Here is an 18702-nt window from a genome sequence, read left to right as displayed (position 1 = left end):
AGCTGGTTACATCTCCTTCACCATCAAAGGGAAGAAGCATGAGCTTTCATTGAAGAAGCTGGCTGATGTGTTTGGTTTTGAGGTTGGGAGCCATAGGAGCATGATGGTTCCAAGAGAAGAATTGTTTGCTGTATGGGAGACCATTGGGGATAACAAGTATTACTCATCCTCCAGCTCCAAGAGCTCAAGGATTAGGAGCCCAGTCTTGAGGTATTACCATAAGGCTCTTGCCAATACTTTCTTTGCAAGAAAGGAGACTGGAAACATCAATGAGGGAGAGCTGAAGATGATTGACTTGGCTCTCAATGGAGTTCTTCTCCAAGCAAGAAATGGAACCATCATCCTTGGTAGCACTGTGGAGACTGATCTTGCTATGGTGTTGATAGACCACATGATTTATTTGAGGAGTTGGGTAGGCAAGCTTGAGACCAAGGGTTCAAGAGGAGCACTTACCATTGGAGGCATCATCACTCCAATCCTTCAAGCTGCTAACATCCAACTTAGAGGAGAAAGGGTCTTACCAAGATGGATAGATTCAAGCTACCTTACCTCCACTCTCATCCTAGCCAAGGAGAAGCATCAAGGGAACCACATATTCAACTTTGAGCTTCCAACACTTGGGAAAAAGCAAATCATTTTGCCTAACCAAGAGCTCACCACCATTCAAGAAGGAGCCAACATTGATTTTTGGCCAGCTGAGGAGCATTGGTTTGATGGAGTGATTCAGCCTAGAGTTGAGGAAGCTGGGAATGCACAAGTAGCTGATGGAGAGCAACAGTTCTACTTTGAAGACTATGAGCCAAACCCAAGAGATAGTAGAGGAGTGAGGGAGAATGCAAAGAGGTTGACTCTCTTGCAAAGATGGAACAAGTGGAATGGGAAGAGGTTTGATAAGCTCAAGAAGAAGGTGACCAACATGGCTAAGTCCATCAAAGGCTTGAAGAAGGAGATTGCTGAGCTGAAAAGTGGAAACTCATCTCCTATCCAACATTCAAGCCCCTTGAGGAGAAGCAGCTCAACTAGAGCACTTTCAAGGATTGGGGAACCTGTGGAACCAGCTAGGGCTTCAATGTATGAGCCAAATCAGAGGAAAAGGAGCTCAAGTACCCGCGAACATCAGTTTTCGAGGCACTCGACCTGGTCACTCGAGCACCCACTCGACCGAGCACCTCCGATGCACTCGGCCGAGCACCTTCCCAGACCACCTTATGGCTTCCCACCTCCAGCTGCTTATCCAGGTTATCCACATTACCCACCCTTCCCACCCCAATTCTTTATGGATCCCACACTATACCAGCAGTACCAGCAGTACCAAGCTCAACATATGGAGACACGCAACCCAGCTCGACCCCCCCACTCGGACATGCACTCGACCGAGTCCCGGTCGATCTCTGTAGTCGAGCTGCCCCAAAGTCCTTCTCCAAGCCACCAGCCTGACCCCAACTACTCCTATGATAGCATGCAGATGGATGTGGACAACTTCTTCCATAATCCCTAAGGTACCATCATCACCTTATCATTGTTTATACCATTGCATTTCATGTTGTGTTTTGTGTTGTGTTTTAATCTTGAATCTTCTCACAACTTTTTCACACAAGGGACTGTGTGATTTAAGTTTGGGGGAGGGTTCTAGATAGCATTTGATGTTGTGTTTTGTGTTCTTATTTCAAATTTTTATCATCATCATGTTAGCACTTGCATTAGCATCTAAGGCATAGAAAAACCATAAAAATTTGACAAATTTTGAAAAAATCTTCATAAAAAAAGAGTGTTCATGTAGTTTGCATTGCATATTAGGATATTGTTTAGCATGTTTCATGTAGAATTGTCTAATATTTGCATTAGGGATCTATGATGAGTATTTCCTTGTTGGCTTGCTTTATTCACTAGACTAGGATCAATGCCCAAGTTATTAGTACTTTGATGCTAGTTGAGTGGTTAGAAGCATAAGACTGAACCAAGCCTTGAATTCCTGCATTGCATTTGGTCTAAATTGAAGCATGTTGTGATTTGATTCCATTTCCTATCTATAAGAACCTAATATTGACTTTTAATTATCATTGTATGCATTGCTTTAAACTCATGGATACTACATACATATTTGGATCATCTTTCTCCTTTTTACCACTCCTGTTGATCCAAGTAGCTGATTTCACTTTTAAATCAGTTTCCCTACCCCTAAACCAAAACCTTCTTTCAAGCCATGTTTATTCTTGTGTGTGTGAGGCCTTTTTGGGATTGAGCTTGGTAGAAAGTGTTAGGTTTGAACTGACAAGAGTAAGACCTTGTGTAGTTCTAGTTTGCATTTTTCAAACTAGATAGGACTAGGTGGTTCACTTGTTGGGTTTGGGACTTGGCTGTAGTAAAAAGAAAAGAAAGAAAAGAGAAAGAAAAAGGGTAGAGTTTTTAGGAGAGGATTGTGTTTAAGTGAAAGCTAATGTCTAGTGAAAGGATGGGAAGTAAGAAAATGTTATCTAAGATGGTTCTAGTCAAAAGAAAAAGAAAAGAAAGCAAAGAGCAGTTTAGCAAAAAGCTTAAATGTCTTAAGAATAAGAAGAAAAGAGAACCATAGCAATCAATAAGAATCCCCCATCCCACTAGAAAGATCAAGTAAGAAACCTCTCCTAAGACTTGAAAACCAAAAGAGAAAAAGGTTAAAGAGAAAAGAAGAAGTCAAAGGGTAGCACTAGGATCATTTGGGTTTAGATTGTTAGGATAAACACTTTGGGTGCCTTTGGGTAGACAAGGTTTTATTCTTGTATGAGTTTAGGTGTTCTTACCTTTAGCATTCTTCTAAAGCTCAATCCATTTTTAATGAGAGAACCTTGATATTGACAAGCCCCACTCTGAAAAGAGACCATCATTGTCTCTAAAACCCTTTATTACCAAGCCAAATGAGTTTAAGCATTGCATAGAATTGATTCATGTTCTTGATTAATGAATGTTAAAGGAAATGGTTGATTTGAATGCATGTGAATATCTAAGGCTCAAATCAGTAAAGGTTGTGATGTGCTTGTCTAAAGTTTTTAAGTATAGCTCTTCACCTTGCATCCTAGTACTAGTAACTTGGACATTGATTCTAGATGGTCTATTTGCAAGCTTTAGGAACTGAGATCCCACTTTTAAACCTCACTTACCTTCTTATGTCTTGTTTATTTGCTTGAGGGCAAGCAAAGACTAAGTTTGGGGGTGTTGATGTTCATATATTTTACCATGTTTTCCCTTAGTTTATTCACATCTTTTGCATCTTTTTCTATCCATTCTCACCACTATTGTGTAGCTTTAGGACTAATCATGCATTATAGTGTAGTTGCATTGCATTTGCATCTTTTCATGCATAAACAGGTGATTTTGGAGCTTAAGGAGCATGGAAGCAATGGAGAAGAGATGTGAAGCAATCATGAAGAGGAAACAAGGGAGTTAAGGCTGAAGAACAAGGAATCCAGAGTCCAGCTCGACCAAGCACTCGACCGAGTGGGAGATGGACTCGACCGTGTGAAGTTGCACAAGAGAAGCCAGCTCGACCCCCAGCTCGACAGAGCACTGGTCGAGTTGACCGATGCGTGGACCACTTTGACTTTTCCCATTTTTAGGGCTTCCACCTTCCCCACTATATAAGGACTTGTACTGCAGCCACCTGAACCAAGTTTTAATCTAGATTTTTAGTCAGCTTTTCAGATATTTTAAAACCTAGTTTTTGCCTTTTGAGGAATTTGATTCCTTTTGCTTTTTATTTTCTTTTTTGGATCTTGTACTTAGAAAAGAAGAATTTCCTCATACTTGTTGGTTGAATAACTTTCTAAGTATTGAGAATCTGAGTTTGATTTCTTCTTTAAAGTTGTAGATCTTAATCTTATCTATCTAATCATGCAAGTTTAATGATTTATGGGTTTATGATTTGTTTGATCATGTCTTGTTGTGAGTAGTCTTCTTAGGATCTTGAGGATGGGTTAGGATAGATTGATCTTGTGGTATATCTGATTTGATCAAGCTTGATTGTTGTAGATCTCTTCTAGGCTAGATGTTCTTAATGCTGATTCTATATCTGAGAGGGTAGGATCTGATCTCAAGCTTTTTAGCATCACACCAATGTTTAAGAAGCATAGATAAGGCTAGATCTAGAGCTTACCATTAGGCTTGCTAAGAGATTAGAGGTCTTGTTTGGTTTGACATGTATTGCTTAATGCCTGCTTCTGTAGATTCTTTTCATTGTGAGAGCAAGTCTAGGATTGCATAGGTTTGATTGTCTCTTGACCATGAGAGTGGGAGAGACTTGTCTTAGATTAATATGTCTAGAGGTTAGCTCATAGCATTGCTTGAGATTTGTTGATCAAGTTAGATTACCACAATGGTTAGTTTATCCCATGAATCCATCCTCAGGAACCTTCTTTGTTTATTGAGTTTAAAGTCTTAATCTTGTTATTTGCCTGCTGTTTGATCTGTGTTATCTTTACTCTGTTTTTATTGCATTGCTCTGTTTTTCCCGGATTTGTCTAGCTCGACCACTCACTCGACCTACACTCGGTCGAGTGCTGCTCGAGTTCATCCCCAGAACTCTTGTTTATGATCTGTGTTTGTCTTGTTTCATTTCTGTTTAATTTCCATTGCATTCACTTAGCATCTAGTTCATTACTTGTCTTGCATTAGTTCATATCTAGTGTTTACAGTTTCTGTTTCTGTTCTTAGTTCATAATCATTCTGTTCTACTTGCATCTAGTTCTTAGCTCTTGTAGTTTATTTTCTGCATTTTATCATTATCATCATAGGATTGTTAGTGACAAACATCCTTTCATATTTGTCTTAACTTAGATTCATATGCATATCTTGATTGTTCACAAGCACTCAGACTGGATTGACACCCCTTATACTGCAACTGCATAAGGGGAATTGAAACACCCATCATTCCATATCATACCATTGCACACACTCATTCACTTTCATCACACCACACACAAAATACCATGTTTCAATATCCACAAAGCTACCCAATGCGTCGACTTCACGTTTAACGGTGCGTATAAGTCGTCCACTTCTCGACCCCATTGCTTGTTAGTCTGAGCATACGGTGGATACTCCCCTGCGTGGTAGCTGAAGGCACCGGCCGACAACAGATTCCCAGATCCATTAGCATGTGCCTCAGAATTGACAAAGTCCATGTACTTCGTTGTCCACAGATGAGTGAACATAGGGTCTAGGAAAGCCACTCTAATCGTTTTAAACCTCTCAAGATGATATGCGTGTCGATGTCTCAATAGATTTAACCCCGCATCCATGTGCTGGATAACCACATGGATTTAAAACGAAGTTGTATAATTTGAAGTCCGAAGTTTTCTAGTATACTTGAAGTAGAAGTTTTCTAGTAGACTTACCGAATCTCGTAGCCACACTGCTTTTGTCTGCAGTTCATACCACCAAAGTCAAGTTCGAGATTTCTGTGGGACCTTGTTCTTGTACGTCCTGCGGGTGATGAATGGTTTGGATACATATAAGTTACTAGAGTTTTGAAAAATAGAATTTTTGAAACATACCATAAAAGTTAGAAGACTTACGGATCTTTTTTTAAGAAATCAAGCAAAACCTTCTTCAACTCCTTGTCTTCTTTATCAAAAGGATTGTACGCTGACGTGGCTGACTTATCACCCATGATAGTCTTGGCTGTGTTATCACCAGCAAACGGATAACGTTGACTTGATGCCAACCTCTTAACCCTTTTGGCCTTTCCATGTGCCGCAATCCTAGCCGCTTCTTTCCTTGGTTCTTTTTTCTTGGCTCTAGCAGTCAAGACGGCAGCAACAGTGGACTTGGATTACCTGGCAACGGTTCCCCAATTAATTTGGCAAAATTAGGCATAGATTCGTACACCCATATCTGCAGAGGTTCGACAAATCCGTCTATGGTGTAACTCTGCTTATCTAAGTCCTTCTCCTTAACAAACTGAATCAGGTTCTTGAAAGCAACTCTTCCCCAGGGATAATCAAGAAATGCATCTAAATCCATGACTAGCCTAGCCATATTTAGACGGGTGGGCGTTGATGGTTTCCTAGCTTCTATAAACCCAGCGTAGATGGCTAAATAACCCAACCTAACACGATCTATTCTATCTCAATCGTGTGCGTTCTTACATGCTGCGACCAGTTGCTCAATACTCGGACCGCGGCAGCAAAGACGATGCGGCGACGATGAAGCTGAAATGGCTGGGTTGAAGAATACAGAGTTCGTCGAGATCTTGTATAAATAAGTTAAACCAAGTAAGTAAACTGACAATCCGAAAGAAAGAGATTTAGGTTTAACATGAACAAAAAAAATGGAAAATCAACCGTTAGTGATAAGCGATAGAGATAAGCGGCAGAGATAAGCGGAAGAGAAGAGTTTTCTAGATCCTTATGAGGAAGAATTAGATATAACTATCCTTTGTTATCTCAGTTTTTAAGTTGAATAAAATTACAATAATTATAATAATCCCGGTTTTATAAAATCAAAACTGTTTTATTAGAAATAGTACCCGAAAATTATAAAGAAATTATAAAGAAACCGATTAAAATGGATCCCGCTTATCGGTAAATTAAACATATAAATATTACCACCAACTAACGTCAAATCAATTTATACCTTGTAATGATTATGTTGACGACTTCCCTGGCAGATTTCTCCACGGGAAACTGAACCGTCTGCAAATCCATCAAATCAAATTAATTTTTGTACTATTATGCTGAAGACTTATCAAGTAGACTTCTTTCTGGGGAAACTAAAAAGTACGTTAGACTGCAAATCTATCAAATCTAATTAATTTTTGTACTATTATGCTAACGACTTATCAAGTAGACTTCTTTCTGGGGAAACTAAAACGTACTTTAAACTGCAAATCTATCTAATCTAACTAATTTTTGTACTATTATGCTGAAGACTTATCAAGTGGACTTCTTTCGGGGGAAACTAAAACGTACTTTAAACTGCAAATCTATCTAATCAACCAAATTAATACAGGGACAAAAGTTGCGTGTGAATATAGAATTCTACACTTATAAGTATAAAGTGATATGATATAGAATCTTTCTAAGAATTACACAAACGTGAATAATATGATGAAGTGAACTGATATAGAGAAAGTTTCAATTACCCAACCGTGATCAGTCTCCAATTAAGCGTGGATACAAGTACTGAAAGACTTTCAATCACCAATTCTCCGTTGTGAAGATGAACTACGTACTATTTTTTTAAAAGAGAAAAGAAATGATAACTTTTTTGGTTGCAGTTTTAAAATAATCAAAAGGCCCCAAGCGGGTTTATATATACAAACAGCATGCTTGTTCTCAGTGTCAACAGGTTGGCCACAACCGTACAACATGTCTAGCTAATACGTAGTGCATGGGTGACAATAGACGTGTTATCTTTTCTTGGCGTGAGGATAATACTCTTTTTTCCTAAGTGCCAACATAGCTTTTTGTAACATGTTTATGATGGCCCTTTTTAATTTCTAAGCCCACATTTTTGTTTAACTATAATTGTTGGAGAAATTGTTCCCGGCTGCCCTAGATGGGCCTATTACTCGTGTGGGCTTTTTAGAAATCTTAAGCAAACGGTTTTCTGTTTGAATAAGAAGCTTTTTAAAGCGAAATATATCTGTTTGTGGGCTTTATATGGTCCATTAGAGAGGACATAATGCGATGCTTGGATAGTGTTGACATGTTCACTTATCGTAGATAACTATTGTTATGTACGTACATATATTGCGGAGTACTAAATTTTATATTTTGTTGACAAAACATAACCATATATTATCCATAATCAGCGTAACATTGGGTTCACTCAAAAGTACAAACACACCGGGGAAAAAAAAGTTAATAAATTGCATAGATCTGTGCCGGTTCTTTAAATAAATATGCTAAACTCCCTGAGTTCTCCCTTTCGCCCATCTAGTTCCTTTATTCTCAAGGTACTGCATTCTCCCCTACGTGCTCCATTATATGTTCTATATAGTAACGTCCAGCGATTTCAGATCTGCGGTAAATATAGAAAGTGTATTAACGTATTTGACAGTAGCAACAAATACAATTAGATATTTTAGTAGGAAAACAAAGAGCTTACATCTCCTTGTGATGTTCCATTCCCTCGAAATCTGGTTTTATATAGAACAGCAAAGAGGCGGTTGTGTTGACGAGGCAAGGAGCACCTTCAGAACATTTACAAAATTAGTTGTATATGGTTTCACAAGGCTGGTTTCCTTATCTGATCTATCAAATCGAACATACCTTCGTAGCTTCCAACCTTCCAGAACCGCAAAATACAAAAGACGGGTTCGGATGTAAAAGTAAGATGACACCCGAGTGCTTCCCAAGCATTTATGAAGCGAGCAGCATAATCATCTAGGGCACGACACTTGAGGGTTTCATTCCTACGATTTTCTCATGTTAATATTGAACGGGCATACGAAAAAAACTTTAAATGTAAATGTATTGAAAATGTAGCACAAATCTCCTTTTCCTCCCATTCAGTAGGGTGAGGACAACTTCATTGGCCGCATTTGCCCCCTCGAGCAATCTTCTGTCTTCCACCCCAACTACACACCCACAGACATCTGATTCGGGGTAGACAAATACTTTAAATGTTACGACCTATGTATTTTGATATGAAATTGTCTACTAACCTATTTATTTAGTATGAGGCCTAAAAACTAGTGATAATCACAAATATATCAATTAGCAAACGTTGTTTCAAACGATTTGTGTAATTGAAAATTGAAGATAAGCGTACCGAATGATATGGGATGGGTAATTCTCCCTCGAGATATATCACCCAAATCTTCGAAACGGAAGTAGTGTTTTTGATTCACCGGTGAGAGCAGGCCCGTGTAGGTTGAATTGAATTGTACCCTTTTATACTTAAAATTGAAACCACTATATTTAATATATAATATAGGGAAATTAACAATGTGTTTGTATCTATTAGTAGTCGTATTTAATGCAATGACATGTTGCAATTTTTAATGCAATGGCCAACATATAAGTCAATTTGAATCGATATGACTTGCAGGGTTGTAGATGTCAAATATCAGTTATGTAATTTTACTTATATACGTACACGAGTACCAAAGAACCAACAAAGCTTGTTGAATACTTTTGGCGTGGCTAATAAACAGAATTAAATCATTACATTTTTATATAAATATATTCCTATACAATCATTACATTTTACTGTTAAATACCATCGAGTTAATTACCTGTTATTGTAAAAATAAAATTACCACTGTTCTCGCTATATATAGATGTGTGTACGTAAGACGATGTTTTATTCCCTACACACAGCAAATACCATCCACAGCCCATATCGTCTCCAACAAAAAAAAAAAAAAAAAAAAAAACAATGAACACCCCTCCGAACGAGATATTCCTGGCCATCAAGCTGCCAAACCCTACAAGCCTCCTTGTTAATTTTATACCCGTATTTGTCACTCCTATCCCCTCCTTGGTCGAGGCGCTGAACACTGTCGACCTCCAAACTGTTCAACTTTGTCCGTTCATCACGTGGCCACAGTTCATCACTATGGAGTCTAAGTTCAGGCCCTACTTTGAGCTTATCCTCTACAGGGGCCACATCATAGCGAACTATCTTGAGGGTGTCAGGCTAGCTTCAAACTCCCCCACCTTTGCTGAAGGTATGGCAAAGCTATTGCACCAACGGATCCTTATGCGAATTTCGCTTATGTGCTGTTCGCAATGTTTACCGGCCAAGTGATGGAGGCCGAGGCGTTTGGCAATATTTTCTGGTTCATGGTCCCTCACATGAACACCGCCGTTGAAGTCGCTGGCCTGGTTATGTTCCATGTTGCGAACCTCCATCTCCGTGGTCCCCTTTTTGAAGTGAGATCGTCGCCTTCTCTCCTCCACCACCGTAGGTGTACTTGCAGTAGCTACCTCACCGGGTGTAAGTCCTGTTTTTTCTACTGGTATGCACAGGAGTTGCGCTCGTTCTTTTAAGATCCTCTTTTCATGTTTTTATTTTTTTGCGGCTTAACCTTAGTGACGACGTTTTGAACTAGGTTAATGTACAAATATTATGTACTTGATGGTTGTTTTTTTCTTTTTGGAACCTCGAACCGTTATCCGGTGTATGCCGGAGTTTATTTTATAATCAACGTATGTATTCTATTTAGTATTATCCCGCCATCGTACACGGTGCCACACCTATGTATTTGTGTACGTACAACGTAACAGGGCATCGTACATAAATACATAGTTGTACACGGTTCCAAACCAGTTCTATTGTGTGTGACGTGTACGTACACATGGACTAGTCCCGTTCATATCGTTCTGTTTTATTTAATAACATACCCTACAAATTATCGATGTACGTACCACCGCTCATATAAGTTCACATGTACGTACCAGACGTATACAACAACACATTAAAAAAAAAAAAAACTTTAAAGAGCAGCCATTGGAGATTATAGAACTAAAGGATTTCACATATAGATTTCGCCAATCACCAAAGTCCGCAATTAGTACACAAGATGTCGTAATCTCGAAAGTTTATAGAGAAGAAACCGGATTGGATACAACAAATGACGGCACAGTCCGGGTTAGGGATGAGGTGAGTAGATGGATAGAGGAATGTATCCTTGTACGTGTTTTGAAGTGCCACCTGGTATGTAAACAACAGGCAAAACAGAGACTTGCCTACAAATCTGACGCCATGCGATTTGAGAGGAAAGTGATGTGCATCAAATAAGTGAAGAAAATGAACCGCCATCTGTTCGCTTCCATATAACATAGAAAAGATACCACATGCTAGTGTTGCCTCAGCGTCTGCGGGAACGTTACGAGATAGAACAGAAATGCCTCGCTTGATGTCTCTCTCCTCCGCAACAATCCGGAGGCCCTCGTAGTAGATTGCAACTTCGTTTCCAGCTTTGAAGCATTTTTTGAATATACGCCTATGAATCCCTTTATCTTGAGGGCCACCATTTGGGTCGTCTAATGTTTGGATCAATAACGGATGCCAACAGATGTTGTAGATGTTTGCATCCTTTAGAACATAGGGGTCAAGCACCGTCTTCAGTCCTCGCCGACCCGACTTTAAAATTGGAGCAAGGTGCAACAACCCATCTACTGCGAGAAGCCTAAAGATTTCGAGTAAAATATCATCAGGGAGATATGGGAGCTTATTGTGTGCTTTCGCCATTTTTTCTTTTTTTTTGAGATTTTGTTATCGGAGCTATTATATATGCTTCAACAATAAAGGAGGTAGGTTGTGAAATTTGTATATATACTGTACAATATAATTACTCTGCGTGTCCTTTTAGCACAATGCATAATGAAGAATAAGTTACACAGAGTAATTAGTTGGGAAAAGGTGTACATAATGCTTACGCAACATCATACTGGTTCACATGATAAAGGTTTTTCTCTCGTCGTCTCGGTAACCAAAAATATATACTGTACTCGTTGGGCAAAATTTATAATTATTACTTGCTTAAAAAGTGATCAGTAAACACTATGATGAGATAATAGTCATTTGAAAATATAAGTAAGAATGACTTTCCACAAAAGAAGATGTCAAATCCCTGCACGTACTTTTCGCATTTAATGCTATAGCTATTGGCTGTTCCGGACGTCAAATTGGAAAGTTGTGTAGTTCGTATATAATTTGACTCAAATCCGGTTTGTAGAAAAAGACACGTTTCCGTACTAGCATATTTTACAAATAAATTTACACGAGTTCTCTAACTTTATAAATCAAATATGTGGCTGTTCAAGTGCAGATCAAGGGCGAAAAGCACCAAGTCCTGTCATCACTTTATAAGTTACCATTCAAGATAGATATTATTTTTAACTGCAGTTATTTGTCTTTTTTGTGGTTAATGCATGAGAAATACATGCATAAATTGTATACCTTTTTATTATGCTCTTCACCCTTAATCTAGACCTGAACATCTAAATATTTGCTCTACCTTTACTCTGTTTGTAAATCTGAAACCGCTAATAACCGAATATTATTTAAAACAAGCCCGAGTAAACCATCTCTTAAAGTGTTTATCACAATTATGGTACAGAGTTTCGAATTGAGGGAAACATAATTTTGGTCTATCGATGCTTGTTAATATTTATGAGTTTAATGGTTAAGGTGTGGGCTTAGTGATATCCTCTTTCGTTTTGGTCGAGATCTCGTTATTAATTTATGATTCCCGGTTATTTGTTAGTCTTGTAAATAGACAAACTATACATATGTACGTATACTACATTGGGAAGGTACGTACATTTAGGGTCTTATTAAACGGACACCATGGAAAGTTGAAAGGCCGCGCTGTTTCGAGATTTCGCTCTCCGTAAATATTTAAATTGCTCTCAACCTTCGTCAATTCCTAACACAGTTTAAAGTAAGAGATATCCAAAATCTGAGATCACCATGAGCTTCAGAACCGATCGTATTGCTGAACTGGACCGCGAGAGAAGGAATTGGTGTTGGTGTATCCACGCCAAGGTGTTGAACGCTTGGTCGATTCACGAATGCTTTATAAAACGAGTTCTCCTCCTTGTGGACGAAGAGGTTAGTTGAACAAGTCTTTCTTATTTCGCTAAATCCAACAGTTTTTGATGTATAACAATTTATATGTTATGAAGGGTTCCACAATCGAAGTGGCGTTTCTACAGGGTGAATACCCAAATATCCCGCCAAACCTTGAAATCGGTTCCTGGTACGATATTCGGGAGTTTAAATTAATCAATCCAACTCTCAAGGAGAGGAATACTCATCACCCATACCAAATCAAGTTTACGCATGAGTCAACCATGGATGTGATCCAACCTTTGAATCACAAAAATTACTTCCGCTTCGAGGATATCAATGATATAACTCGTGGCAGAGTTACTCATCCCGTTTCTTTCGGTATGTTTTATCTATAATTTCTTTAATATGTATATATTAATGTCTGTGGAATTATGAACTTGCGATGGTTGCTGAGATTCATTTAGTGGTCGTTTGGTCAGTTGAGGACGTTACTTTTAAGTGTATCATCTGCAAAAGTACAAAATAAACGTTACATCCCCATTTTTTATTTTCCCCCCGTTAGATGTTTGTGGGTGCATCGTAAATGTGGACGTCATAAGAAGATGTTACGATGGCAGGTGTATTGAAGTTGTCTTCACTCTCCTGAATGGCAGGTTAAGGACCTATTATGCTATAGACATAGTAATATACATATATATATTTGAACTTCATAGGTTTAAATTTGAAAGCAACTGTGCGTTAATGCAGGAATGAAAGTGTCAAATGTCCTCTCTGATTGGGAATTAAAGGGATGTCATGTTCTCCACAAATCCGAGCCAGTGTTTTGTGTCTTCCGGTTCTTTAAGGTTGGGAGTTATGAAGGTACGTCATATGAAATTGATATTATGATAGAAGCAAGTACATGTAATTTGTCTATCAACTCAATTACGTAAATGTGTGTAGGCGTACCATGTCTTGTACACACCGAAGCGTCTTCTAAATTCTTCATTCGAGCAGATTTCGAAGGACTTCGACATCACAAGGAGATGTAAGTTGATATTATATTAATACTTGGTATGAAAGCGTATGTGTTCTTATCTGTTCACAGTCTCACATGTACATTTAATTTTTTAAACTTATAGAAGTGAGTTTGCTGCACAACACCACATTAACAATGTGATGGGACATGATGGGACAACAATTGAAACAATTGCCCAGGAAGGAGAAAGCTCCGGAACCCATACAGAATCTGCACAGATGTTCGTCAGACTGTCCGCGGAATGAGGAAAAACTGACGAGAAATAGAAATCAAAATGTTGTTTTCTATTTCAAATATTGGTTTATTTTCGTGAGAATATGTACAATGGTTTTATTGTTAAAACGTACTCTATCCTTTTTATTTTATATTCTAATAATTATTGAAATTGAGATAGAAAATAATATGTAGAATTTTGAATATTAAAATTGTTATTATTAGTAGCTATTTCACAAAAATATTAGAAAATGTTCATTTGTTTTTGGACATTAAATAAAGTAAAAGAAATGACCGAATGCTTGTACTATCTCCTAATAATAAGTAGAATCTTTAATGTTGTATTGTCTTATCAGAAGGATAATTTATTCGCCACACCATAGTTGATGTACGTTGGGAGTCATAATATATTGTGGTAGTCGTCTACGTACAGAAGCTTAAATAATCGTACAATCAATACAAGTGAATAGCAACCCTTTGGATTGATCTAGTTGAGAGGAAGTGATGATAATTACGTAACTAGATACACATCAAATAAACATAATGATGAGAAAACTATCATATCTAATCAACAATAAATACGACTCTCTTCGAAGTTGTCACATCAGAGAACCTACAAATGTCATAGTCTAGGCTTAGGGTTAGCTGATGGTTGAGTTACAGCCGATATTTAACGAATTCGAATATAATGAATTTGAAATCCGATTATACGAAACTGACACGTGGTTCGCACTACTTATTTGTTTTAGTAATTCTAATCGAGTAGGCGTGCATGAGAGCTCATAAACCTAAAATGGGTTCCTTCGTAATTAAGTAGTTAACAATAGGGTAATTTAAAACGACGTCATATAGAAACTAATATAAATTTCCAGGATTTTCGCCAAACTCCCCAACCACCTCTCACATCGTAGGTTTTATTAGTGGGCAGGCGGCAGTTTCCGTCTATTTGGTTCTGCACATACTGCACATATTGCTATTAACTCCCAAAAATGGCGACTTCTAGCCGTAAGAAAACTGATCTGCCAGACGAGATCTTGATAAAAATAGCCAAGCATCTCGTAGTTGATGGGTTATGGCGAGCAGGCCCAATATTAAAGGCTGGTCGGCGAGGAGTGGATACGGTGCTTGCCCGAGAAGTTCTGAAGGTTGCCAGCATCTACCAAATCTGTGAACATCCTTCTTCATTCCAAACGACAAGGAAGCCAAATGGTGAACTCCAGGAAGAAGGGATTCACAGGCGTATTTTCGAAAAATGCTTGGACGCAGGGAACAAAATAGCAATCTACAACAAGGGGCTACGGATCGTTGCCGAGGAGCGAGACATTGAGCGTGGTATCGCACTACTAAAAAACAACGTTCCCGAAGATGCCGAGTCCACTCTCGCATGTGGAATTTTCTCTATGTTATATGGGGACGAGCAGATGGCGGTTCGTTTTCTTCACCAATTTGATGCACATCACTATCCACTCCAATCAGAGGGAGTACAGTGGATCGGGGAAGATCTGTTCCAACGGTTGAGTATGTTTAAGACGGCGCGTAAAAATACGTACAAAGATTCTTTTGTATATCCCTCCAGTTCGTTGATCCCTTTCCCGGACTGTGCCATGAGTAGTTGTTTGAGATGGGGCAGGTTATCGACCGACACACGTTATTATGACATCATCTGTGTAAATTGCGGAGTGTGGTGGGTGGCCAAATCTATATGTGAAATCCTCTAGGTGTATCATCGGTTCCCTTCTGTGTTGCGTTTCACCTCGCCACGTATGTTTCATTAGATAATTAAATTACTATGTAATGAAGATGTTAATTAACGTGTATGCCAATATCTGTCGTTTTGGTCGTTTTGCTCCTTTTGTTCCGAAAATGTGTACTAGATGTCGTATTGCTCCTTATATTCCGAAAAAAGGTCTAAAATGGCAATTCCCTAGCTTCGAACCATCCATATAGACGACGTGTACTTAGTTTAACTGGGCAAACACACAAAACTATCAACAGTGCCGGCCCAACCAATTTTGCCCATTAACAAACAGTAGGAAAAAAAAAGTGACTACTACAACTTTACAAGGGCTCGAACTCGTGACACTGAAGGACAGTCAAGGCCAATCCTACCACTGTACCACCGCACCTTTTTTGATATTGATTCCCCTAAAATCGCTAATATAATCTGTAGCATAAAGCCCTTGATTTACGGGCTTTATTAAAGGACCGACACAGTATCAAGCTTACGACGCCGTTCGTATCTAGTGGAAAACGACACAACTTGGAAAAGTTCATGTTGTTTTAGAATACAAAAAACGACACAAAACAGAATGTTCTATAAAAGCTAACCGAATATAATCGATATCTTATAAAATTCAGGGAAATTAGGGTTCATTGAACTGATTTGGGGGAAACAGAGAGAGCCGCTGCCATAGATGTTGGATTAGATTTAGAGAGTTGGATATTCGGTTAATAGTTTAACGTTCCTCTTTTCTTTATTTTCCCTCCTTCAATTACGTTATCAGTTTCGTTCTTAATGTCTGCTTTGGCAAACACGAGTCCAGTCGAGTATGACGATGCGGAGTATGGGATCCCGGCTGTTTGTTACTGTGGTGAAAGGCCAAACCTAAAACCTTCTTTTACAAGGACAAACCCAGGGAGTCTCCACTACACTTGTAGAAATAGAGAGGTAAGTAACGTACAGTTTCCCCGAGGTTGATTAAAGATCAGATTTATTTGCATAACTTGAGGTTTTTGTTTTAACAAACATTATAAGCAAAAAAAATGCAGGATGGGGACTATCACATTTTTAAATGGTGGGATGAAGATATGATGGAGGAACTAAAAACAGTGAAGGAAGATCTTCTAAAGTTAACTAGTTTGAATCAAATGCGTGAAGCGCTTCAGGGACAAAAAGAGGAGATTGCTAACATCTTAAATATGCACAAGGGAAATCAGATGGAGTTGGAAAGGATGAAGGCGTTGATTGCGTACAAGAGTGATGGATTAACTATGGAATTAAAACTGACCAATGTGTTTGTTGCGACTTTGGTTATACTAGCAACAATGACCTATTTTTTAAAGTAGTTTGGTCGTTTTATTAGTAGTACTTTGGGTTGTGGTTTAATTGTTTAACATCAAGTTATAAACGTTTTATTTGGTTTACTCCCATTTTTTTATCGTCTAAAAAAAGACTGTTTGAAACCTTGTCGTGTTATTATTATCGACCAAACCCTTGAAATTAAACATAAACATAAACATTTGTACACGTTTGTACACATACGTCTAACATTAAAGGTTGGCACTATCAGGTAGATGCTTACCAAATAAAAATATATAATTAACCATGCGTAATACACACAAACATTTTACATCAAATTATTCCTATCCACGTAAGATAGATTGTTGGGATGTAGGTAATGAAGATAATATAAAGAGTCCAGCAACGTGGTTTAGAAGTTTGGAATGTAAGCAACATTGACAAATGGAAACATAGGCTACGAATCGTCGTCACTCCGCTCGCGCTGGTCGAAGTATTCCAACCGGAGTTTGAAATCTCTAACCTCAGGGAAGGGTGGTTCAAATATCACTTTAGAGACACCCGGTTGACTAACCACTTCCATCCCTCCTGCGGTGTGGAAAAATAAGGAAAAAGGGTAACCAAAATTAGTTTTATGCAGTAATCTTATACTTAAAAGGTGATTGAATTGTTTTAAATACGTTTGGCTAATCAGTACCTCCATCCTTAAACTTGGGCCTCCAGAATCGCAAGACTACAACTGGTTTGCCTCCGCATAGCCAAATATTGCGGACGAAATCATCGACCATCTCATCATAAGCCACACATTGCAAGTGATGACCCCTACACACAGAGACACCTTACGTTAATAGCTCGGTATATCTTTAAAGTGTGTGAAAGCTAATAATCGCGAAAACGACTCACTCAAGATTCGTCAATGAAAACCGTATCAACCGGGTTCTCTCGGCAAAACGTGGAGCAGTTGGATCGTCCACCAATATTCTTCGTTCGACGTGAGTAACTTGCCCCATCGTGTCTATGGTGTCATGTCATTAGAATTATGGTACTGGATATGATATTAAAAACCGGAACAACACAATGCAACGTTACCTAAGCAGCAGTTCTGGGTCCAACGAGGCCATCGTTCGTAAATTTGGTCGAAGGGGACGTAATCGATGTAGTGATTGGTCGACAAGCAACGAATGTTGTCCACAACCGTGTCAGCAGTGAATTTGATCCGGTAGTTGGAAGCCACGACCTTCACAGCGGATGTGTCGTCAGTGACGACGAAATTAGAGAAGGTTTTCCACAAACTCTCCTCAATCCCCGCACAGAACTGGGGCAACAGGTCCTCGCTGATTGTTGCCTGCATCTTATCTCCCTACGGTGGGGGAAAAAAGTTCAATCATGATGTACATGTATCATTTAATATTAAGTGCATATAATATGATGATGAGACGAGTCACTTATGAAAACATCCGAAACAACCATTTCAAAGGTGACGATGTTCGCTTCTCTCTTTCTCCACTTGCGGATGATCTTAACAGAAACCTTCCAATCAGACCGCCACGTCTAGAGATCGGATAGCCTGTCGAAATGCACCATGACTTTGTTGCACTTATGTTTACTTTGTGATGTGATATTTTGGTTTTTGAGAGACGAATACATAGTTCACTGGGTGTGTATTTGTCTTCTTATATAAGCAGCGAACAAACACAAATGGATTATCAATATTATGGCTTTTCAAACGTCGTGACTGCATTCCATACAGATTCATCGCATTTAGATATTTAACATGTGTAACTGCCGGTTAAGCGAAGACGAGACATCGCATGCACTACTTAATTATGACCCTATAGTCGACGTTATATATTGGCAGAAAATATATTGGTTCATTTAACAAACCAATTCAATGTAAAACTTTATAAAACATCAAGGAATAGTGAATGATGGTTTAACCAGACGAATA

The 18702-nt window shown here is 38.7% G+C and overlaps 1 protein-coding gene across 1 annotated transcript; it reads right to left on the bottom strand.

The window, feature by feature from the left end:
• Positions 1 to 17211: 17211 nt before the first annotated feature.
• Positions 17212 to 18105, bottom strand: LOC147924369 (uncharacterized). Its single transcript, XM_087496745.1, has 4 exons — positions 17844 to 18105; positions 17658 to 17769; positions 17452 to 17576; positions 17212 to 17342 (listed from the first exon to the last, which is right to left on the bottom strand). The coding sequence occupies exons 1-4, from the start codon at positions 18103 to 18105 to the stop codon at positions 17212 to 17214; spliced, it is 630 nt and encodes a 209-aa protein (XP_087352871.1).
• Positions 18106 to 18702: the final 597 nt, after the last annotated feature.

This window comes from Camelina sativa, chromosome 17, assembly GCF_030686135.1.
Source record: "Camelina sativa cultivar CO46 ecotype springtype chromosome 17, ASM3068613v1".
NCBI classification, from domain to species: domain Eukaryota; kingdom Viridiplantae; phylum Streptophyta; class Magnoliopsida; order Brassicales; family Brassicaceae; genus Camelina; species Camelina sativa.
This window is presented reverse-complemented; position numbering and strand designations above follow the sequence as displayed.

What these genes read in the sequence shown, in the direction of transcription:
- LOC147924369 (XM_087496745.1), bottom strand. Translation starts at nt 18,105, where the DNA reads ATGCAGGCAACAATCAGCGAGGACCTGTTGCCCCAGTTCTGTGCGGGG. An exon ending in TTTTCATTGACGAATCTTGA is followed by an intron (nt 17,577 to 17,657) that starts GTGAGTCGTTTT and finishes CTCTGTGTGTAG; the next exon opens with GGGTCATCACTTGCAATGTG. An exon ending in GCCCAAGTTTAAGGATGGAG is followed by an intron (nt 17,343 to 17,451) that starts GTACTGATTAGC and finishes TCCACACCGCAG; the next exon opens with GAGGGATGGAAGTGGTTAGT.